Raw genomic sequence first — 24,708 nt, 5'->3', positions numbered from 1 at the left:
TCTATGGCAACTAACACCCTAATTTCACCTCCTAGGTGGCAATTATACCTATTCACTGAACAGCTTTCAATCTCCACTTTTATGATGAAAAAATTGATTTCTTGAAAAATGTGACATGGGCAATAAATGAACTTTTCCCCCAGCAGCGGCGGAGTGCAGTTTACAATCGGTACAGTGACTCATGAGCAGAGAATACTCGGTGGGAGGTTTTCTGCTTCAGCTGGAAAATATTTAGCCTAAATGTCTTTCTTTGGTTGTTGGGGGTTTTCAATAATAAAATATTAGTCTTTTCTTCTGTAACTTTTAGTTTTATTCAGTTCTAAAATTGGCACATTCATAATAAAGTGTTTGGAAGATACAGAAAATACATAGCAAAGAAGAAACAGGAAAACAGAACTCCTCTCATACAAGAAGAATCATTATCAATGTCTTGCTAGTGTTTAAATCCTATTGTGCCAAGGTTTTTTTGTAACCAGACTTTGTCACAAAACATATTATGAGCTGTTCTTTATTAAATATCCCTAAGTCTAGCTCATGGCTTTGACATCTTCAAAGGAGTTTATTATGAATTATTAAATGTTATTTCACTAATACTTCTCTGTCAATATTACTAAAATACCAATATTTATGGATTTCTGTATTGTATTGGCATACTCAAGGGAAGGAAATACGTACAGAAAATGAATCAAAATTTTATTTTTTTTCTCTAAATTATATATTTATTTTCCCAGTAGAGGCAGATGGATTAATGCATCCATTTCCTTAAATTCTTAATCATAAGATCATGCTAAAAAGGAAAAATATGCTACTTTGATGGAAAGGGAAAGTATATAACATCTCTCCACCCCACCTCCCTCCGCCTGCCTCTCTTCCCTACCTCCTCACTTCCTGTCCCTTCTTTTTCCCCCTCCTCTCCTCTTTTCCTTACATCTCCTTTCCCCTTTCTAAGGAGAGACTTTGGTCTCTCACTATGTTGTCCTTACTGGCTGGAACTCCAAGGCACATCTTCCATGTGTTGAGACCACAGGCACACGCTACCATGGGCTGTCTTACTACATTTCTAGATTTTCTCTAATTGAAAAGTTATTGTACAGTCTAATGCTTGATGACTTCTTTTTTTGTTAGGGGAAAAGGATGAACAGCCAATTTATCCCCCTGGCAAAATCTGTTACCTTCTAGTATCCATTATCTTCCTCTGCCTTAGTAATAGAAGAGAGAACTTTTAGCATATAACTGGAAATTCTCCTTTGCAACCAAGTCTAATTACATATCAATTCCAGGTTGATGATGTAAACAAAATGTCAGCAAAATTAAGTATGCATGCATCCTTCAGAAAATATGCCCTCCTTCTCATCATTACTGATCATTGAGAGAACAGATATTATAGCTGGCACATCAGCAGCCACTTTGGACTATGAAGAAAAGATCTGTACTTTAGAGACTGGGGAGCAGAATATTAGAAAGAGCCTGGGTTCCTCAGAATTTTGCAGAAGTATTTCCCTGGATGATTGTTCTTCAAACTTCCTTGTAGAGGAATAAAATTGCTTTAAAGACACAATTAGGTTATATATATATATATATATATATATATATATATATATATATATATATATTTGTGAGTTGCAACTGAATTTACTATTGATCAAGATAAGATTTTCTCCATCTTTTCTTCTTTCTGATTTCTAAGTCTTCTTATTGGTTTCTAAGTATATTTTATCTGTCATCTGTTACAAGTGTGTTCCTTAATTTTGTTTATAGAGTTAAAATATGCAAAACTGTGGTTAATTTGAAATCTAACTGCTATATGAATTACATTGTAGGTTCAGAAAACTCAGATAATAGTATTATTAATTTAAAAACCTAATTTCTAGAGAAAGCTTTTGTCTTACCATAATAAGGCAGCACTGGGACATAGTTTGTACCTACAAACACACAAATAAAGGGCTGTACTGAAAGCCAAGGTTCTTCAGATCACAAGGGTGCATACTTTTAAGGATTTATTAAATAAATTATTATTTAGTAAATAAATTAAATAAATCTTTGCTAATCTGTGGCTCCCAGGTCAAGGCATTTCCTCAGAAGTTTCCCCTGAGACTTCTTGGAAAATGGGTGGCCAGCTCTGCATGCGGCCACCAACACAGGTCTTACAAACAATCACTCTGTGCCATGCCATTAAGGAGTTTCCTCATATAGAGACCATTCTAGGGAGTCAAAGTTTCCTACCAGATCATAAGCAACCAGCATCTTCTTCTGCACTTCTGGAATTACACCCAGAGGCTCCAGGTAAGGAAAGCTGTCCTTCATCACAAGAGAGACTGAGGGGGTGTTGTCACTGGTGATGAGCCGAGAGGACAGGGTTAACAGGCACTGCTTCAGGCTGGCAATTGGAGGGAGTCCACACAGTTCCTTAATAGACACTATGGCGTTCTACAAGGAAAACAACATGGAATCACACATCTGACCACATGGCCCACCACCCCTAATACCTCCAGCTTTACGTACAAGCACATTCAAATGTAGAACAAACTAGATTAGAACCAATCCAAATAGTGACATATGCAGAGATAACACAGAGCTAATCACAATACAGACCCTCATCTTTCTAGGTTTTTTAGCAGCCACCACAAAAATGTGACAAAAATGAAGCAACTTATGACTCAGCTACTGTTCAAAGCTGAGCACTGAGCAGTCACTCAAACTGGTACAGGCTGGGCATGAAAAGCATGTTGGGTTTAGGTTGTGATGATAATAATGAATATAATGCCAATGCATGTTGGAGACATCTCCTTAGGGGTCTCCCCTCAAAGTAGTGAGTTCAAACTATTCACAACCCTCTGTCTCACTACTCAGAATGGCTCTCTTTGTAAACCTGAACTTCACACAGAAAATATTGTGTGAGCGCTAGGAAGGTGGCTCAGTGGTGAGTGCTTGCCTTGCATGCATGAGGCCCCGAGTAGGGCTGAGGCTCAAAGTGGTAGAGTGTTGGTCTACAGCTGAAGAGCTGGGGGACAGCACCTAGGCCCATAGTTCAGGCCCCACAATCAACCAAAAAAAAAAAAAGAAAAGAAAAGAAAATATTGTGTGGATAACTATGCTTGCCCATGTCTTTTTGAAAAAATCACTTATTATTTTACATGTTTTAACATCAGAAAATATCTAACCCATTCAATGTCTCATGAATTCGGTGGCATTAATGATATTCATTTTTCTACTGAGTTAGGCTCCAAATGAATTATTTGGAATTATTTGGTTTAAGATCTGGTTAATTCTTAACCTAAAATACTTTACATTAAAATAATACAAATTATCAGTATTACCTAGGAAACCTTCACAACCAGTTCTTCTTAGTATATTTTAGATATATAATAGGAGACTTAAAGATTTTTTAAGAATTACATAGTAATTATAGAATCTACTTCTAATATGGGTGTAGAAATGACTTGTAACTAATCTACAATAGATTAGTTTTACAATAGATTTACAATAGTCTAAAATTATCTCAGAAAACACCATGCAAAAGATGCTAATATGTGGAGCCTATTTTTTAAAATGCTTGCTAAGTCAAATCACCCAATCTCAAATGTTTACAATCTATTAAAATGTGAATTACATACTATACTGTTTTCCACTATTCTGACTACTTAAGATCTACTTTAAGTTTAGCCTAGAACTTCTCCATGAGATAATATGAAAATACAGATCCCATGTTTTCCCTCATTTGTAATTATTAGTATATGTCTATATAGTCCTACCAGATGAGCAGAATAGCTCAATAGCTGTGCACATATGACCATATAAGATGATGCTAAGTGAAATGAACTCCAAGATATGGAAACAAAGCTTTTTCTTTGTTCTTATTGTTTTTAATGTACTATGTGATTTCTTTTTTGGTTTGTGGGGGTTTTTCCCTATGGTTTATCCCCTAGTGTGACTATATTTGATTTTGGTACTCTGAGTGTTATATACACGTTAATCTGAATTAGGGAAGGAAAGGAGAACAACAAAATGGTGAGACAAAGGACAAAGATGAACCAATACAGTAGCGATACTCAAAAGACAATATATTGGAAATGAACTGTAGAACTGTGGAGGGGAGGGAATGTGGGAGAAAAATGAGGGAGGGGGTAACAAGTTCTACAAGAAATGTACTCATTACCTTACTCATGTAACTGTAACCGCTCTGTAAGGCATCTGTAGTATATTTAAAAGAAATATACTAACTACCTTACATATGTAACTATAGCCCCTCTGTACATCACCTTGACAATAAAATTAAATTAAAAATTAATTCACAAAAAAGAAGGTTTACATGAACTTGTAGGTTTGTGGTTTGGTATCACATGAACAAGACACTCAGATGGTATTCACTACCTGCAGCACTTACTACTTCACCTCTTCAAGAGTATTTGCTAAACTGAAAGCAGGGTTTTTTTTTTTTTTTGTAAGTCATTATAAAAATGTTAGCTGAAGAATAAAGTGAATACTACAAGTACTTAGTAATTGTTATTTGATGGCTTTTCTGTAACACTAGCCTAGAATAAGTATATTAGGTTGTATGAAAAAAAAGTTTGCAACTCTGATTTATGCATTAATGAAGAGAAGAAAACTAACACTGAATTTTCTCCATGTTAAAATCAGAAAATTTCCAAGTAGTCATAACCTTATTATCTAAGTGTAACTGTTTGTCTCGCCTTGTGAGGAAAACATGATGGGAGGCCTGAAGTAATCTGCTGAAGACCACACAGGAATAGATTTGTTCCAGAATCTTTCAATTGAACCACATTTCTAAAACTTGTCAACAAGTTTCAATGTTTACTTTTGTTTATTCAGTTTGTTTTTCTCTTGGGTAATAATTTAAACAGCTAAAAATAAATCTATTAGGCACAACATTTGTTTTGTATGATTGTCTTCCATGCTCATATTCACAAATACACACACACACACACACACACACACACACACACACACATATGGTGGGGGCAGGGGAGGGTAACAGTCCTAGGGCTTGAACTTAGGGCCTGAGTGCTGTACCTGAGCTGCTTTTGCTCCAGACTAGAACTGCCACTTGAACCACGCTGTTTCTGGCTTTTTGTTGTTCATTAGAGATAGGAGCCTTGCAGACTTTCCTGCCAGGACTGGCTTTGAACCACAATCCTCAGATCTCATCCCCAGGCCTGAGCCACCTCTAGCTCAGTATTATAATATTATATAGATATGTGTGTGTGATAGTGTTTTTGTAAGTGTATGTTATGTATATGTATATGTTTCATATATATGTTCTCATATATTAATTTTGTGAAGCATGTATATTGAATCCATATGTAGCATCCAGTATTAATGACACCCCATTAACTGGTTTAGGGTCAGGTCAAAGCACCATAGTTTCACGATCAGAAGCACGGTATATCTGCTTTGTCACAGGCAGATTTAAAACACGATTTATTCCTTCCTCTCAAATCAGATCTTTGCACATCACAGCGTCCGTGGTAAGAGCAGGCCAGGGATAACTGGAGAAAGGGGAGGGTGGGGGGGTTTGTTTTCCTACCTGCATATTTTCTCTCATATCTATGGCTTCTCGTAGGGGGTGAACGGCTATTTTGAAGATGTCGTCTACAGTTTTGAGGCCGACATTCCTGAGCATGGTATATTCCCGAACTTTCTTGCCCATTCTCGCGGAGAGGCTGCGCTTCTGCGCCTTGCCGCCGCCGCTGCGGTTGGTGATGGCGATGTGCACGAACAGGGTGACGTGCTCCATGACGTCGCCCACGAAGGAGCGCAGGGGCACGTGGCGGTAGCCGGGCTGCAGACACTCGAAGGGGATGGTGTACTGCCCGATGAACTCGTCCCCGATGTAGTCGTCGTCCAGAACCACGAAGCGCACCAGGGCCAGCTCGGGAAGATTGACCTGAAACTCAAACGTTTCGTCAAAAATTGGGTTGTCGCTGTTCTCCTGCACCGTCTTGGTCCTCTGCTCCGCACAGTCGGCGGGGATGCCGTGTATCTCGATGCACACGTACGGGTCGATGACGTCCCCTTTGGCGCAGGCTCCCTTGGGCTTCGGGAAGTTCTGGCCGCTGATGACCTTGATGTGAAGGAGCAGAGGGGACACCCCGGGCACGATCCCCTTGGTGTTGGCGCTGAAGTAAGAGACCTCATCTCTCATGATGGACGGCCTCAGCACGTAGCCACAGCCCCCGTTCTGGAGAAACCAGCCGGTGTGCAGGTCCATCATCGGCCCAGGAGTCTGAAAGTTCATGGCCACGAGCTGGCAGCCACAGTTCCAAAAGTCTTGTGGATTCAAGTTACTGGAATCGATCCTCATGGCGCTCGGGTAGATCCTTGAGAGAAACCTCTTGTTATAGTTTACGAAATCCTCGGGGTACTCGTTGGCGATTCGGCTGGCCTCCGTTTCACTAAATGAACACATCTCCCAATAGTTTTGGCTTTTCATGGATAGTTCAAAATCCCTGTACTGAACAGATTTACAAATAGATACCAGATCGGAGAGCTCCCTGCAGAGCCAAATGTGCTTCTGCTCGCCATTGGAATCTGCCGACATCCTCCGAGACATTTCGGCCTCTTCATCTTCATCTGTGACTTCTCCTTCTGACACATCTGAATCAGAAGGCAATTTCTTTCCTTTCACGATGATCATTCTTTTCAGTTTTTCAGGTGATGGGAGGTAGGATTCCGAGGACAAAGGTGCTTCCGTGTAGAGTTTATCTCCAAAGACCTTTTTCATGTGCTGAACCATGACCTTTTGCTGTAGTAAAGAGCAGTGAATCCCCAAGCAGACAATGAGTGGGTACTCAGAAGCAACGAAGGCAAACTTATTGATCACTTCTATGACACTTCGAAAAGAAAGGTGTGTTGTCATGTTATTTCTATTGCAAAGGATTGGTTCATTCTCGGAACCATCGCTCACATCCAGCTCAATACTGCGACAGCCCATTTTCAAAGCTCTAACATACCCGTTGATATCAGCCGGCCCCCTGAACTGGTCTTCTATCAGATAGGTGTTATGAGAAGCATTGATATAATAGTGAGATAAGGGTTGAGTCATATCTTGGGCAACATTGCTTTGCTCAGGATCAAAAATGTCACATTCTGGTGACAATAAGTACTGGGTAAATCCATCAATTGCAAGAAATCCTTTCTGTCGCCCCTCTTCAGAAAGTTCGTATCTCCTAATGATGTCTAAACACATATCCTCAGTGATATGGGTGACTCCTTGCTCAGCTTCTAAAAAGAGCATGAGATCGTTGGCATCCAAATATTCTTTGTTCTTAGATATCTGGACAAGTAAGAAATACACTTCTGGCCTGGTGCAAAGTTCACAGAAAGCTTCACAAAATTCCTCTTCTGTCACTCTAGTGGTAAGTTTCTCTTTACTCTTCTGGATTTCTTTAAACTTTAACCTGATCTTGGATTCCTTCAGGGTAGGGTTAAGTTGTTTTATTAACTCTACAGACGTGTCTTCCAACATAATCCCATTGCCGTCAACATCTGCTGCTTCAAACACTGTTTTCAACCACATGAACCTTGGTGTGTTCTGGTTGTCCTCCATAAAATCCAGGGGCTGCTTACTGCGAGAAACCAGGTACCGCAACCCAGACACCCAGATGTTTGCTACATCTGCTGAGTTAGCAACTAGGTCTAGAGATTCATAGTTCTCCCCATGGAGTATAGAAAAGGCACAATCCTCACAAATCTGGTCAGCAAGGCCATTGTTTCTAAATGTTTCCGTGTTCTTCCCCAATCTGATCTCTTTAATGGCTGAGATATCAAGCTTAGCTTTTTCCAGGTCTTTCTTGGAAGGTTCCCAGCGAAGAGCTTGGAGGTCTATGTCCAGAGTGAAAAAACGATTGTAAATCCGAGAATTTGGCCTGACCTTCTTCAGCTCACAGCCGGCTTGCATGAAGCTGATGCAGTCATGTGCACTGCTAATCTTTTTTTCCGATGGCATGCTGCTGAAAGACACTGTTTTCTTTCTTCCACCACATTTTTGGTTTGAAGGATCCTGTCAAATAATTGGAAAAGAATGAGTCACTTTCCTTGAGGAAATACAGAAATTCAGTAACTCTCTAAGGACTTTTCAGACTCCACTCAGGTAGATCATTTCAAGGGGGGCTAGCCTACCTTTCTAGTATTTTCAGAAAAGAGAAACTTCTGAGAGAACAAGGCTCTGTAAAAAACTTACTTTTCAAATGCCTCCATGTCCTTTGAATTAAAATAAATTACTACTACAAACATGAGAAATGTTATTTGTTCATTTGAACACATTTCTCTGGAACCTCTACCAATAGCATATTAGACTGTATCCATTCAGGCTGGTCTATCTTAAACTAGGTTAAACGTTTCTTTCTTAAATGTACATAGGCCTTCTCACCTATTTTCCTTCCCAAAATACAGGTCCAGTCCTCTGAATATTCATAATTGGGAGATGATGGATTTCACCTTGCCTTAGGAATTCCTGGAACTGTATCACTGCCAATTTATTAACAATGAATATCTGATCAATGTCACTTAAAACTGGGAATTTCTTTATACTTACCTCTGTTTGGACCATATACTGAATTTAATAATGGTCCCAACCACATCATCAATTCAGAAACAAATTTGCCAGAAACAAATTTTCCCAGAGTACCTCAATTTTATAAGCATACCAAGAAGACATCAAAATGTAGAGTGCAGACACCAACAGCCAGAGGCTCATGCCTGCAATCCTAAGCTATTCAGGAGGCTGAGATCTGAGGATCATGGTTTGAAGCCAGCCTGAGTAGGAAGGTCTATAAGATCCTTATCTCCAATAAACTACCAAAAGGGCCAAAAGTAGAGCTGTAGCTCAAGTGGTAGAAAACTAGCATTGAGCAAAAGAAGCTCAGGGACAGTGCCCAGGTCCTTAGTTCATGCCTCAGAACTGGCATATACACACACACACAAACTGTATAGAGTATAAAAGGCATCAACTTTAGGAGAAAAAATAAGTACTCTCAAGTTATGATTATTCTTCTCACTAGTTATATGACCAGAGGAGGTAAATTACTTCTCTAAATCTTAATTTTGACTTCCTGAGTAGGAATTTGTAACCTTACATATAATATAGTGCTATTGTGAGACTCGAGAATATATTCATGACTATTCTGTAAACTATAAGTGCTTTTGACAGTAAGAGGATCGTTTTTATGTACCATCAGTAAACTATGGCAGTGATACTCAGAGTTAGAAAAAAGTTAATTCATTCTTGATTTGTGAATATTTAAGACAAATATTCAGTGATAAGTTGGCTATATATACATATATATGTGTATATATATATATATTTTTTTTTTGTCAGTTTTGGGGCTTGAATTGTGGGCCTGTGCGCTGTTTCTCAGCTCTTCAGCTCAAGGCGAGCACTCTACCACTTGAACCACAGTGCCACTTCCAGTTTTCTGAGCGGTTCATTGGAGATAAGAGTCTCACAGACTTTCCTGTCCAGGCTGGCTTTGAACTGCAACCCTCAGATCTCAGCCTCCTGAGTAGCTAGGATTATAGGCATGAGCCACCAATGCCCAGCTAAGGTGACAATATTTTTAAGCAGCCACATAACATTACTATTTCCAGTACTGAAAAGTATAACGAAAGTACTATGAGCCACCTCCTTCACATTCTTTTTTTCCTAGTGCTATTAGTATTTGAACTCAGGGCAGCATACTTTTGAGGCAGTGCTATGCAGGCACTTTATCATGTTCCCTAGCTCTAGCTCAGTTTTTTGTTCATTGGGTTTTGTTTTTGTTTTTGTTTTATTCTGTTTTTTAGTAGTCATGGGGCTTGAACTCAGGGTCTGGGCACTGTCCCTGAACTTTTGCCCTCAAGGCTAGCACTCTACCACTTTGAACCACAGCACCACTTCTGGTTGTCTAGTCGTTAAATGGAGTCTCTTGGGCTTTCCTGCTCAGGTTGGCTCTGAAAAGCGATCTTCAGATCTCAGCCTCCATATTAGCTAGGATTATAGGCATAAACTACCAGCACCCGTTGTCTCAGTTATTTTTAAAATAGGGTCTTTTTTTCTTGCCTCGGTCAGCATGGACCACAATTCTCCTATTTACAGCTCTCCTATTTATGATTCCCATATAGCTAAGATGACTGATGAGTACTATGATGTCTAAGCTTTTTATTTGTTGAGATGTGGGCTCATATAATTTTTGCCTTGGCTGGCCTAGAACCACAACCTTGTCTCCATTTCTTGTGTAGCTAGGATTAAAGGCAGGAGACATTATGCTCAACTAACCTAGCCTTCCTTCCAAAAAAAAAAAAAAAAGGTAGAATCTCTTCTCTGAGATCTCATTTAATTGTTCATGTGTGCTTATCCTTTAATTCAATAAAGCAAGGTGATTTGTTATTAAATTGGCTAAAACTCTGCCAGTTAAAAGGAAACAAAAGTTGGCATGCTGTTCAAGTGATTCACTGAGTCCACTACACATCAGATCTTCAAGTAAAAGAGATATAAATTACCCAAGTTTGATTATAGAATATTGCTTCTTGGTGCTCTGGCATTTGACAACTAAGCTCCTGCTTCTTCAAAGAGCTACTTTTTTAATTATCCCATGTTGGTCAATTTTCTCATCCTGAAGTTAAAAAAAAAAAAAACAGCTATCAATCTTCAGCTGCTTATACTCACATGCTCTACTTGAACACATTTAAATTCATCACAAACCACATGCTCATAAATATCAGATGTTTGGCTGTGTTTTCCCACACCATCAAAGCAGACACCTAATGGCTCTGCTGCAAAGGGACTAATCTACCAATGAAAATAAAGAAGAAAACTGAATTGCAATGGCAAATTAGACTCTGACTCAGCTTTGCAAGCTAACCATTCGATGTGCTTCTTACACTAATGAAATATATCACATTAAACATTACTTTTATATAAAAAGATCATGTTCCAAACGGAATTATTGTCAACAGCTATAAAACCTCTGATAGTTTCTACCAAGCCTAACATGGGAAATAAGTGCTCCTCTAAGTGCTGTTCAGATCCCCTGCCCTGCATAAACAATTGTGGCCATCTTCTCCACAGTCTAAAACTCTGCTCTTATCTTTAGGCATTGCTTGTTTAGAAAAACAGTCACTGACACAATGGCTTTCACTTATAGTCTTCACTTTGTGAAATTGTCTCCTTAAATTGAGACTTTGCTCCCTGTTAAGACAAGCTTCAAGAGATAATTTATTTATCAAATCTATGATAGAAGACATCTACACCATAACACTTGTTTCCTGCCTTAACTTGCAATTCTTACATGATTATAAAACATCCCCAAATGCCTTAAAACCCAGAATCAATGTTAAAAGATGTGATTTTCAAGTTGTCATCTCACAGAGGACAAAATCCAAAGTTATTACAAGCCCCAAATGAGCTTAAAACTGGCCAAAGCATGTGTGAACAAGTAATTAGCTGGTCTGTTGATGAGTAGAGACAGGGTTATTTATATTAAGCTATGTTGGAAAAGATCCAGAACTCCAGTATTTCTTGGCTTTTGCCATAAAGAAAGAAAATGTCCAGCTTTGAAGAGCAACCTTACTGTTTTTATAATGATCATGTTATGCTTGTCTTAGATGGGCTGGGAAGAGGGTCAGAAATGAACAGGGAGGAGGGAGTCAAGTCTTCTTCACAGCTTCTACGCTACCATGGCTTCTTTGTCAGGGCCCTGTGCCTCCACATCTTCATTTGACTCAAGAAGAATATTGTAAAGCAGTGGAGAAGAAGGGTTTGGTTTTTTTTTTTAAAATAGACAGACCAAAACCATTAAAGTATTGGTTGTAAATCTTCCTTGCTGATAAGTACAAGATGTAATGATGTAATGAAGGAACCCCAACACTTGTCTAAGATAGGTCTTTGGGGGCATGCTCCAATGGAAGCTTAGTCTCTGTTCTTCTATGCTCTTTTCAGCTTGCAGCCAATCAGATGATTGAACTAGCTCCAATGGTCATAGAGGTATGTTGGATGTTGTTATACATTAGGATAATTTTTATTTTTTTATTAATCTTTACTATTTTACTCTGAATGAAGACAAGAGCCTGAAGAACTCATCTCTATCTCTTCCTTCCCTTAAGTTTCTTTTAGACCAGAATACAACAATTGAAATAACAAGCTTACATATTTAAAAATGAACTGCACATTGAGAAGCCTTTATCACTTATATTAAAGGCCAACCTCATATTCTAGTGGAATACAAGGATTAGATACTGAGCTCCATCTATTTCCTAGCATTCTACGCTCAAGCTTCCAAATTATCATTTCCCATGAAATAATTTTTTTAAAAAACAAGCAGCTGAATATGCAGTCACAGAATATCTCCAAATAGTGCAATAATAGTTGATGTTTCAGATCTATAGTTTTCTTAGATCACTACTCATCAAAGATTTAAGCATGGGAATTTAAAATTCTCGAACTCATAAAGCAAATGACAAATGCTCTATATTTTTTGTTGTTTTTCAAGTAAGATTTCTGGTATATTCATAAAGATAATTTCTATCTAATCTCATGCTATAGAATTGATTTTTGAATCCTAGAAATCATTTTGAAATTATAGGGGGAAAGCCAATTCTTGTTTCAATCATTTTTTATTATTCTCAACATTGTAGAGATTTTTCTTTATATTTCTACATTGTGGTTTTCTACTGTTCGAGTAAAGTGCAAATCAGGGTTAAGTAATGCTCCTCCTTCTTGAGCAGAAAAAAGATTTTCAACTCTTTAATCATATTTCATTAAATAAATTGTTTAAATGTTCACAAGAGCTAAATAAAGAAAACTGCTTCCATAAATTCCCACTGATGTTTGCTCTCTCTGTTCTCTATCCAATTTTGTTGAATATGCTACAAGTTCCTTAATATTCAACAAACAAAATCATTTTTTCTTTATAACAACTGATAAGCTCTAGAAAAACAGGTTGTTTGGTACAAGCACAGCTTTGGGTCTCATCATGACAAACATCATTTCAATATAATGGCTTCAGAGAAGGTATGCTGGAACAACAGAAAATATGAATATGCTTAATGCCACAGACGTTTGTACTTAAAATGATTAATGTGGTAAAATTTATCATGGGTATTAATATATACAAATAACACATATTGAAGTACACTGAAGCATTGAATGAAAAGAGTGAACACGACGTAGAAAATGTACTATACAACTTGTGGGTGGGGACGGGAGGTAGGCCTGGGATCTCTCCCAGGGAAGGGATGACATGGTTCAAAAAGATATATACTCATTACCTGACTTATGTAACTCATTACCTGACCTCTGTACATCACTCTACAATAACAATAAAATATATTTTAAAAAAGAAAGAGGGAAATAAAACAAAGATATTATTTATAACCAAAATAAAAGAAAATTACAAGTGAGTAAAGAAAACATTATAGCCAAGTTTTCATACCTCTAATCTGATGAATATGTTTAAACATCTAATTATACATTACATATTCTTTTTTGATATTTTTAATAAAGTTTTTAAATAATTCTTTGTTAAGACAGACCAATTTAGAATATCTTAATGAACAGAAATCAAAACAGCAAACTATGATTAGAAGGAAGCTTTGTTAAAAAAAAAAAAAAAAAGAAGGAAGCTTTGTTAATGTAAAATCTAGTTATATAAATCTAGTATGTCTTAGCAATACCTCAACAACAAAAAATCCATAGGTTATAACTGGCAGACAAACAAACTATATATGTCCATTCTTTTTTTATACACAACTTGTAAAGTATGATATAGCATTAGTGATATTTGTTCCGGTTTCATGGAAGTCAAATCCAGAAACAAAAAGTTAGTCGCCATATTTCCAGGATTGTGAACAATATCATCTGTATGGAATCCAGGTCAACTCCATCCTTCAGTATAGAATGGCCTCTGGATTTCATTCTTCATTCATTTCACAAACAATAGTAAATAACTACTGTGTGCTGAGCAGTAACATACTGTAAGAGCTTTGGGAAAATTGATAGAACTGGTCTTTATCTTAGATCACGCTGGAGGTGAATCAGACGATTAGATGAAAGCAAAATGGAGGACAGTACAATAGATGACTAATGCAACATTAGGAGAAAGAGTTATGACCTGAGGTAGACTCCTAGAAAAGGATATACACTAGGCACAGATAGCTTATGGCTGTAATTCTAGCTATGCAGGAGAGGCTGAGATTTAAGGATTGAGTTTCAAAGCTAGCCAAGGCAGGCAAATCTGTAAGACTCTTATCGCCAATAAACTACCAAAAAGCCAGATCTGTGCCTCAAGTGGTAGAGTGCTAGCCTTGAGCACAAAAGCACAGTGCTCAGACCCTGTTCAAGCCCCAGGATTAGCACAAAAACATACAAACAACAAAAAAAATAAAGAACCATGGAGGTTCTGGTCTCCATCTAAGATGACTTCTGGGGCTGGAGAGGAGGTAAAAATGAAATATCAGGAGAGAAGATATTGAAGGAGATGCTAAATTTGCTGTGAGCCATGATGAATTTCAGATGATTATAGGCCACAGGAGTGAAGATATCAAGTGTAAAGTTAGCTATAGGAGAAAAACAGGGAGAAGTCCAAGCTGAAGTTTTGGACCTGGGAGCTCTAGCCATAGAGAATAAACTGAACTTGAACATGATACTCACCTGTGAAATAACAGCATATGGAAATGGGCTAAACTCTGAAAATATCCATAGGAAGTGGGAGAAGAGAAAGGGGAAAGAGGGAGGGAGGGGAGAGGGAGAGGGAGAGCACAGCAGGGCCTTAAAAGCTCATACATGTAAGCTTGGCTACTTGTAAAGCTACTTAGAAAAGGCTATGAGACTCCATCCTAACAGAAGATGCTGGGCATGGGGACATACATCTGTTATCCCAGCAATGATAGGAAGACTAAAGTAAGTGGATCATGGTCCAGGCAAGCACCTTTGCATAACACAAGACCTTATCTCCAAAAAGGACTAAAGGCATGCCTTAGCAGTAGAGTACCTGCCTAACAAGCAAGAGACTCTGAGTTCAAAATCCATACCTCCAAAAAAAAACAAAACAGAGGGGGCAGGAAAAGAGGCTGAGGGATAAGAAAACCAGTAGCAAGAGCTCTGACAGAAGCCAAATTTGAAGAGAAAAGAGAGCTGGCAATAGATTATTGAGATTCAGCAGCTAATATATTACTTAATGTTTTAACTTCAACAAGAAAATACCTTATATTCCCTTCAAAATGGTGATGAGCAAACTGCAGCTATAGAAAAGCTGAGTTCAGAGGGCTCAGGAGAAAACCGCGTTCTAAGGCTCTATAATATGAATGAAGGCCAGGACAGCTACAGTATAAGAAGGCAGGGGCAGTGCCCCAATGAGACTGGAGGACAGCACAGAAAATAGCAGAATACTCTTTTCAGAAACACTGGCTTCCTTACCTTCAATTGGTGATCACAAAGTGGAATTAAGTTCTGACACAAATTCTTTCCTTACCTAGTGTGTCTATGCCCAAATACACATCTGTTTTTTGCAGTTGTGTAGCCTAGAAAACATCCACACAGGCCTAACTCTTCACACAAAACTCAAGGAAATGTAATCATAACATTTGTTACAAATGTTATGGTGGCAACTGTTGAAATATAACTACCAATAACACATTAAAACTTCCAAAGTTGTTTTCCCATGGTAAGCTCAAATTACTTAATGCAGGTAAAACAGTTTATATCTGATTAACACTATGTGACCTACCCTATATTACCACACAGTCTTGACAGTTACCAATGAGAAGCAGCTGACATCTGGCCCAAGCTCTGTGAAGCATGAACACTCCCTAGTGGTAAAGTCTAATTGCTATAAAGCTGAATAGCTATTTTATTATCTATAAATAATCCATCCATTCTATACTGTCTTATAAGTCCACAGGAAAAAGGTACTGCTACCTGCTCACAAACACAATCTCTTTCCAAATGAAGTTTTATGCCTTGGTTTTTACATTAAATAACATTTTATTTATAAAAGGTGATCCATCAAACAGGATGGATACACAGCCATTCACTTTTCACATTTTGTACATTTTCTCCTAGATGATTTCTTTTGTGGAAAACAAAAATAACTAATATTTGGCAGGCAAAGCTAGGAGCTTAGTGTAGGAAGAGTCCATTTAAGGATGGTTTCTTAGTACCACTGACTTCTTTTGCTAAACTGAGGGAGCTTTCCTGATGCTACATCTCATAATGTCATCAGGAAGTATCTCTGAGCCCATTATTTATCTCAGAGTCTTCTGTATCATTTCTACCAAGTTAGGATTTTCCTGTGAGGATAACTCTTAGGTGTGTCTCATGTGTTATTTCCAATGCAAAATTTATTTGTACAGAGACAAACCGCATCTATTACATGCTGTGTTGCACAAATGATTTGTTCTCTAAAATCATCGTTAATCCCCAAATTAATTTTCCCTGGAATAAATGCTTTCCCTTCAATATTTACAGCTAGTAAAATGAGAACAGTAAAAGGAATAAAAAGTCATTAAATTTAGTAATCAGAGCAAAATATATAAAGAATGTTTCTGAATAAATAATAAGAAACTGTCTTTAAGTAATGTTAAGAATGTTTGTCAACTAAGACTCTGAGGGAGCCTAAAAGCTGACAAGGTGTATTAAAAAGTACTATCCAAATGATAAAGAGTTAAATGCCATCTCTAACATAAAGACCTTTGTTGGAATACAACCAGAAAATATCAAGCTAAGCAATGAAGTGTTCAAAACCTATAAAGATGGTCTTAAGAAAAATATTTTGTTTTTGTTTTTTCAGTCAGTTGTGGGGTTTGAACTCTGGGCCTGGGCACTGTTTCTGAGCTTCTTCGTGCTCAAGACTAGCACTTTGCCACTTGAACCATAGCACCACAAAATAATAATGTTATCACTTACTAAGAAAAGAAAACAAAAACTACTTCCACACAGAGCTTCACTGTAATTTCATGTTACAAAAAAGATTTTAAATTAGCCCATCTACACAAGGTAATGCTGTTGTAAGAAGACCTTGCTGCCAACTGTGTGGCACTTGTTTCAGTGATTCAAGAGATGGGATATATGAGTTTGGTCAAACCACCACTGACTTGTGCCCTGCTCACACAGCAAGTGCCGACAGTCAGACTAGAAACCATGTCAGTAACCAGAATGGCACCAGATTGTCTATCTGTTACTCATTTCCTAATGCCTCCCCCCCCACACACACCAAGATAACTAGGAATGACAAAATCAGTCACATTGAAGATAAATCCACATTGAAGATAAATCCTATCAGCAACATGATAGAGACAAGAAGTTTCTTTACCATGTTTCTCCCAGACAAAACAGGCTTTGGTTGAAATTTCTAACAAAACAGGAATAAACTGTCACAAAGTAACAGTAAGGGTAAGAGTAAGGGAAGGATACCAAATACCTTTCAGATTCACAATTTAGAAAATATTATATCCTGACTTACATTTGAAAAAATTGTATCTATAAAGTATCTTATCTATACTGCTCCATCCACATGACACACTCAAGAAGTAAAATTAAGCTGGGCACCTGTGGCTCAAACCTGTAATCCTTGCTACTCAGGAGGTTGAGATCTGAGGGTTGCTGGTTCAAAGTAACCAGGCAGGACAGTTCATGAGCCTTATCTTCATTTAAAACACATACACGTGTGCGTGCACGTGTGCACACACGTGCACACATGGCAAGTGCACAAAGCTAAAAGTGTAGCTATGGTTAAGTGGTAGAACACTAGCCTTGAGCACAAAGGGACAGAACCCAGGCCCTCTGAATTCAAGCCCCAGGACTTGCACAAAAGAAAAAAAGCAAAATTATTAAGACTAGCCATTGTGTATCACACCTGTAATATTTCAGCTACTTCGGAGGCAGAGATGGGGGTTTCTGGCTTGAGACCAGCCTGGGCAAAGAATGAACTAGATTTCATTTCAATTTAAAAGTCAGGTAGCTGTGGTAGCATATACATGTGATCATATATATTTGGGAACCTGTGGGTAGAAGGATTGTAGTCTAAGGTTGGCTTCAGACAAAAATAGAAGACCGTATCTGAAAAACAACTAAACAAGTAAGCCAAAGAGCCACATGTGTAGCTCAAGTGGCAGAGGACCTGCCTACCAAGTTCAAGACACTTAGTTCAAGTCTCAGTACTACCAAAGAAACAAAAAAAGGAGAGATAAAATTATTTTTAAAAATCACTGGGCATTCATTCAGATCTCACAGTTCAAGGAAAAATCTGTAACATTTATTTGAATTTTGTTGTTGTTTTTAAATCAGGACACTGAAGCCCACAGATGCAAGCGATCTAGCTAGAGGAAACAAGGTAGAGAATGGCTCTGGAAGCTCCTGCTGTATGCCATTGTTCCATTGATTCTTGCTATTTTAGTTTTTTTCCCCAGCATTGGGATACAAGTCCTGCTATTGTTTGTTGTGAAACCTCATTGACCAATGGGCTTTCTCAATTCTGATTTCCCTCTCAAGTCTCCAAGCACAGATGTTCCTTTGCGCTATAACTGGTAGGAAAGGCTTGAGTCTCACTTCAATTCTTATCAGGTTCCTCCTAGTCCTTCACAGCCCACTGTTCTCCATACAGCGAATAGGGACATTCTCACCCCACCTCTTGTCAACAGCCTGACCTTTTACACTTCTCCATCTGCTGCCAGCAATGCATACTCTGGCTAGTAGTGCCCTAGTAACACCAATGCGAACAAAACAAAGTGGATGCCAATAAAGGTCATCTGCAATCAATCAGTGGCCTCTGAGGAATGGCTTTCAGCTATCAGTCCTGTTCTTCCCAGACAGATGCCTGCTTCATGCTCAAAGACTACATTTAACATTAGCCAGGTGTCTGTTAAACACCTAGCAGAGGTGCCAAGAACCAAATGGTCCTGGAGACTCACATATGATTGTGACCCTTGGCACGTCAGGGCTCTGGAATCCTGACTGAGCTTGTGCCAGTTGCCAACTTCATTGTTGGTGTGAGGATTAATTGGAGGTGCTCCTTATGGAAAAATGCAATGGCATATTTCCTTAAAAAGTAAGTTCATAATGATGAATATCTAAGTGTATGTATGAATATCTAAATGCATGTGCCAATACACAAATTTCCATGTATTATTATAAAGATTAAATGGAATATCCCCATTGTTTTATAGGCATCATCAGAAAACACAATGCTTTATTACACTCATCATCATCTATTGATTCATAATTAGGTAAATCTTCAAATCTTTGTATATTTAATTTTTGCAGTCTAACCAGCACTCACATTCACTTATTCTATTCAAATGTCAGAACAATTTTTTTTCTTTTTTTTCTTTTTTTATGTCAGTCATGGAGCTTAACTCTGGGCCTGGGCACTGTCCCTCAGCTCTTCAGCTCAAGGTTAACACTCTACCACTTGAGCTACAGCACCACTTTTGGCTTTTTCTGCTTATGTGGTGCTGAGGAATCGAACCCAGGGACTCATGCATGCAAGGCAAGCACACTGAGCCACCTTCCCAGCCTGGAATGGAATAGTTTTAAATAGAGTTCATTTCACAAATGTTCCTGACAAAATTTCCTATTTTTACAGTATCCAGTTCACAGAATAGTCCTCTCTCCTTGTAACTTTTCAATGTTTAATGGGAACATTTGGCCACAAATATGATGCAGCAATATATTATTTACTTTAGTCAGCATGTAATTTTAACATGTTTTATAATCATCAACATTAGAATAAAATATACTTAAAATGATAAATAGAAATGCCCAGTGTGTTTCAATATTATGTGAATTCTGACATTAGTTATTACAGTGTGCTACTGGGCTGTTTTGGGAAGAAAATATGCAAATAATTTACAAATTTAGTGGTATAAATGGAAATAAAAGATATACCTAGCCTTACTTAACTGGACAATGAAGTTTTCATTAATGAAATAGAGTTTTAAAAATGGCTAGCTTCTAGTAAGTCATTGTTTTCTGTGCAATATTTGATGAGGAAAAGATTCCAAATTTTATGTACCACTTCAATAAATCAATTGAAGGTATAGAAAGCACACATATTAGTCTATCTTTCTTAGAGATTGAATAAGTGTTACTATGTAAGGGGTAGAGGTATAGCTTGGGTGGTTAGAATGCTTGCCCACAAAGCTTCAGACCCTGAGCTCAAACCTTAGTACCACAATAAAGAAGCAGGCATAGGTTTCCATTGTAGAAAAAAAGTAGAGAATATTTTGGAACAATAGCATTTTCCCTAGACTTGAAGATGCCCAGCCTACTATTAAATAAATAGGCACATATCTTAAAATAAATCTTTTTTGAATTGTCATTATTTATAGATTCTGAAACTAAATTATCTTAAACTAACCAATTCAATCTTTCTTCTTACTAAATCCTGAAGAACAATCTCTGAGCTCTCTGTAACATAGATATCTGAACAACATAAAAAAGAATGTTAATTCTCTGGACCGAAATACTGTAAGTACTTAACTAAGACATACTACTTTACCCAAGTACTAAAGTTCTCTTAATGTGTTTTCTTTTTCCTTGACAGCCTCTTCAACAAATGGTGCTGGCAGAATTGGCTATACACATGAAGAAAACTGAAACTAGATCCTTATATATCACCCTGCATGAGAATTAATTTTAAATAGATCAATGACTTCAATATAAGGCTGGAAACAAAAATATTTCAGGAAGGCACAGGGGAAACACTAGGGCTCCTAGGCATGGATCAAAACTTCTTAAGAAAAGATCCAGAGCCACAACAAATAAAAGAAAGACTGGAAAAATGGAAAAATCAAACTGAAGAGCTTCTACATGGCAAAAGATATAGCTAGCAAGATAAATAAAAGACCCACAGAATGGAAGAAGATCTTTAATAGCATCAGATAAGGGCCTCATATCCAAATATACTTAAAGCCCAAAAAATTAAACCGCCTATAAATAAACCCTCAAAAAAAAAAACAACAACCCAATTAATAAGTGTTCTAAAGAGAGACTCCTCAGCAGAAGAATTTAGAATGGCCAATAGACACATGAAGAGATGTTCAACCTCTCTGGCCATAAAGGAAATGCAAATCAAAACAACACTGAGATTCCACCTCACCCCCGTTAGAATGGCCATGTATAGTAACAGATACTGGTGGGCATGTGGCCAAAAGGGAAACTATTACACTGTTGGTAAGAATGTAAATTTGTTCAATCATTCTGGAAAGCAGTATGGAGGTTTCTCAAAAGACTAAACATATGGTCCAACAATTCTGCTCCTGGGAATTTATCCACGGCTACATTAAAGCTACCAGTACCACCATGTTCATTGTAGCATTGTTTAGTATAGCCAAGATATGGAACCAACCCAGATGTCCCTCAGTGGATGAATGGATCAATAAAAATGTGGTATATATACACAATGAAAATATATGCTTCCATCAGAAAGAATGATATTGCCCCATTCATAAGGAAATGGAAAGAATTGGAAAAAAAACTAAATTAAGCGAAGTAAACCAGACACAAAGAAATATAGGCTATATGGTTTCCCTCATTTGTTGTAACTAGAAAGTGCCTATAAATTTACAAATAAATACACTGGGTAGTAAAAGACAAAACAATACACTTGGACACGATAAATTATACAGGATTCTAGAAATCCACAGAGTGAGGTGCAAGGAGGATAGTCTTAAGAAGAGGATTACAAGGACTCAATAGCAATGGGCATATGATCATATAGAATGATGTTTATTGAAATGAACTCCAAGAAATGGAAACAAGAAGTTTTACATTTTTGTTTTTGTTTTTCCTCCTTTGTCACCGTTTTTTCTTTCTGTACCTTTTGTCTTGTATGTAAGTTAATCTGTTTGGGGGAGGGTAAGAGGGAGTACAGAAATGGTGGGAAAAAGGGTAAACAAAATGCAGCAGTGATACTAGACACTATGTTGAAAATGAACTGTACAACTTGTTGGGATGGAAGGTCAGGAGGAAAAAAAACTGGGAGAAAAAGAGGGAAGAAGTAACACTGTTAAAAAAGAAATGCACTCATTACCTTACTTACGTAACTGTAATCCCTCTGTACATCACTTTTATAATAACAAAACAAAAATACTTTTTTCTCTCTTATGATGATAAAAGAATATGCTGTTTGGGACTAGCTACCAAAAACTTTGGATCAAATGGCCATCTTAACTTGAACATCAAGATAAATCTGAGTAAAGGTTTCAACTTTTACCTATGATTACTAGAATAGGTTGGAACCAGCTTAATGTTTTTAATCCTGATTTCATTACCTCTGATTAACGGAACATCAGCACCTGTCCTTGTGCAAAGAACAGATGGGAGATCACAGAGATCCAGTATTCTCAGCCATAGAGACCTCTTTAGAGTGAACTCTACCTTCACTCACCCACTGATGCTCAGTGAAATCTCTATTGTCAAAGTGGGAAACAAATCCATTCTTTTAATTTATAAAACTATAAAACGAAGGTATGTAAGGATAGTTCTTATTTGAGATGATAAACTTAAAGCCCAGAAATGTCATACCAAGAATCACTGAAATAATTAAATTCTTTCTCCTCCAAATATTGGATTGAGGATTAATGAGTTTTACTCACTATCACCTCCAATTTGTGCCAAGCAAAGCTCTATGTCTTATATTTTGTCAGAAATAATCCAATAATTCCTAGCTTAATTCATAGGACTATGGCAAGAGTAAAATGAAATGAAACAAGTTTAAGCCCTTAGGAAAACCATAGACTACCATCTGATAAAATTGCATAGACTAAATTATAGATCTACTTCTTTGATGAGTCTATTAGACTGAATTATAGATCTACCTCTTTGATGAGTTTAAGCAAAATACAGCAATGTATTAAAAGAGCAACAAATTCTTCAAAAAGTCCATTTTATCTTGGCAATGTAAGAATAGAACAACATTAGACAATTCATCAATGTAATACAGTAAGTAAAAAGGTTAAAAGAGAAAAAGCAAATAGGTCAAAGAGATAAGTTATAAAATAACTATATCTTCCCCCAAAGGCTTTTGGAAAAACACATCAATTCCCAACAAAACCTTTTGTAAATAAGGAAAAGAAAAAACCTTCTTAATAGGACCCAAAACCATCTCAGGATCCTTGATAAATTTAGAAGAATTCTCATTAAAATATAAAAACAAAACAAGACACGATGTCTATCTGTTTATACTCCATTTGAACATAATTTAAATAATTGTCAAAGCAATAAGGCGAAGAGAGGAATTACATACAAAATGTTATAAAGGTGATGATAGACAATTATTGCTTGCAAAAAATACATCTACTAGAATATCAAAAAGATCATCTGAGAACACAAATGGCAAAGTGAAACATAAATATATAAACATTAATAGCCATTTTATATCCCAACTAGTTCTAAAGGTAATGCAGGGGTAAATGGGGGCAAACGAAACTCCATCAAAATTCACAATAAATATTGAAAACAATATGAGTGAACATAACAAGATATTTGCAGAATCTATATTCACAATTTTTATTTCACTTGCAAGGGGATAATTAAATAAATAGAAACATCATACTAGAAGAGACTGATAGATTTTACTATATAAAAACTTAAAACTAAATCAGAGCATGATGATGTCTGTAACTCAGGAGGCTCAGATAGGATGATCATGTTTGAGGCCCTCCTGGACTACACAGCAAGATCCTGTCCCCAGCCCCCAAAGAAACATTTAACTCTATAAGCATAGTTCTAAAATTTCCTATTGGAAAATGTATATATATATATATATATATATATATATATATATATATATATATATATATATACACATACATTTTAAATTTCCAACCAATTTTCAAAAAGACAAGCTTACAAAATAATATTGTTTAACAGAAAATAGATGAAAATTTCTCTAACATAATTTACATATGATACACATTTATACACAAAACATTATTTTACCTATCTGATTACCAAATTCTAAAAAATATGAGACTGTAAAGAGGTGGGAATCAAAAGGGGTAAATCACAAAGAAATTGGAGCTTTTTAAATGTTACATTGAATATGAACTGCTGAATATGAACCTTTCTGAAAAACCACATGATGATAAATTGGACAATGTTAAAAATTCATCCACCTTGAGGAAATACAAAGACAAATGACCAAGATAGAACTACAAGGTGGCAAATTGCCACTCATTGATTTTTTTTAAAGGAGTAAACTAATAAGTTAAATATCCATCCCAACAAGTACTGGCAAAATAAAATTATGCTACATTCATGAAATAGAATTCTATGTGCATCTATAATGGGCAGCAGAGATCTATAAAACTTAAAAAATGATACGCATGAATATGTGCATACTTTTAAAAATAGCTAACAAAAATAGTTCCCTATAGTATGAAAGCTTACTTATATAGGACTGGTTTAACAGAACATAGTTTACCTGAAAAATAATGGGTATCTCTATGGTAACAGAAACAATAATTCAGAATTTGTTTTCTTTTAATTGCTTGTATTATTTTAAATTAGTTTATATTAATTTAATTAGTGTAGTTATGTTATGATAAAATATATTAAAGATGTTTCCATATTCAAGACATAAGTCCTATAATTGTCCTATTTATTATGAGAAGGATGAACTTAGTAGAGATACTTAAAAGAAATCTATATTTGTATGACTTTTTGATAAAGTAGTAAAAATTTCAAAGTCCATGGGCTAGATTTTATTAAAATAA

The 24,708-nt window shown here is 36.8% G+C and overlaps 1 protein-coding gene across 8 annotated transcripts in view; it reads right to left on the bottom strand.

The window, feature by feature from the left end:
- The window catches only part of Plcl1 (phospholipase C like 1 (inactive)), a 365,678-nt gene that overhangs the window by 64,204 nt on the left and 276,766 nt on the right, over positions 1-24,708 (bottom strand). For all 8 annotated transcript variants that reach the window (XM_069995731.1, XM_069995727.1, XM_069995728.1 and 5 more), the window contains 2 exons: positions 5,546-8,020; positions 2,224-2,427 (listed from right to left, as the gene is read on the bottom strand). In XM_069995731.1, coding sequence (XP_069851832.1) covers positions 2,224-2,427; positions 5,546-8,020 — 2,679 coding nt within the window. The remainder of the gene's footprint in view (positions 1-2,223; positions 2,428-5,545; positions 8,021-24,708) is intronic.

Source organism: Dipodomys merriami, unplaced genomic scaffold (assembly GCF_024711535.1).
Source record: "Dipodomys merriami isolate MVZ:Mamm:240054 unplaced genomic scaffold, mDipMer1.0.p SCAF_49, whole genome shotgun sequence".
Taxonomy (NCBI): Eukaryota; Metazoa; Chordata; class Mammalia; order Rodentia; family Heteromyidae; genus Dipodomys; species Dipodomys merriami.
Note: the sequence above shows the minus strand (reverse complement) of the source record. Positions and strands in the feature narration are given on the sequence as shown.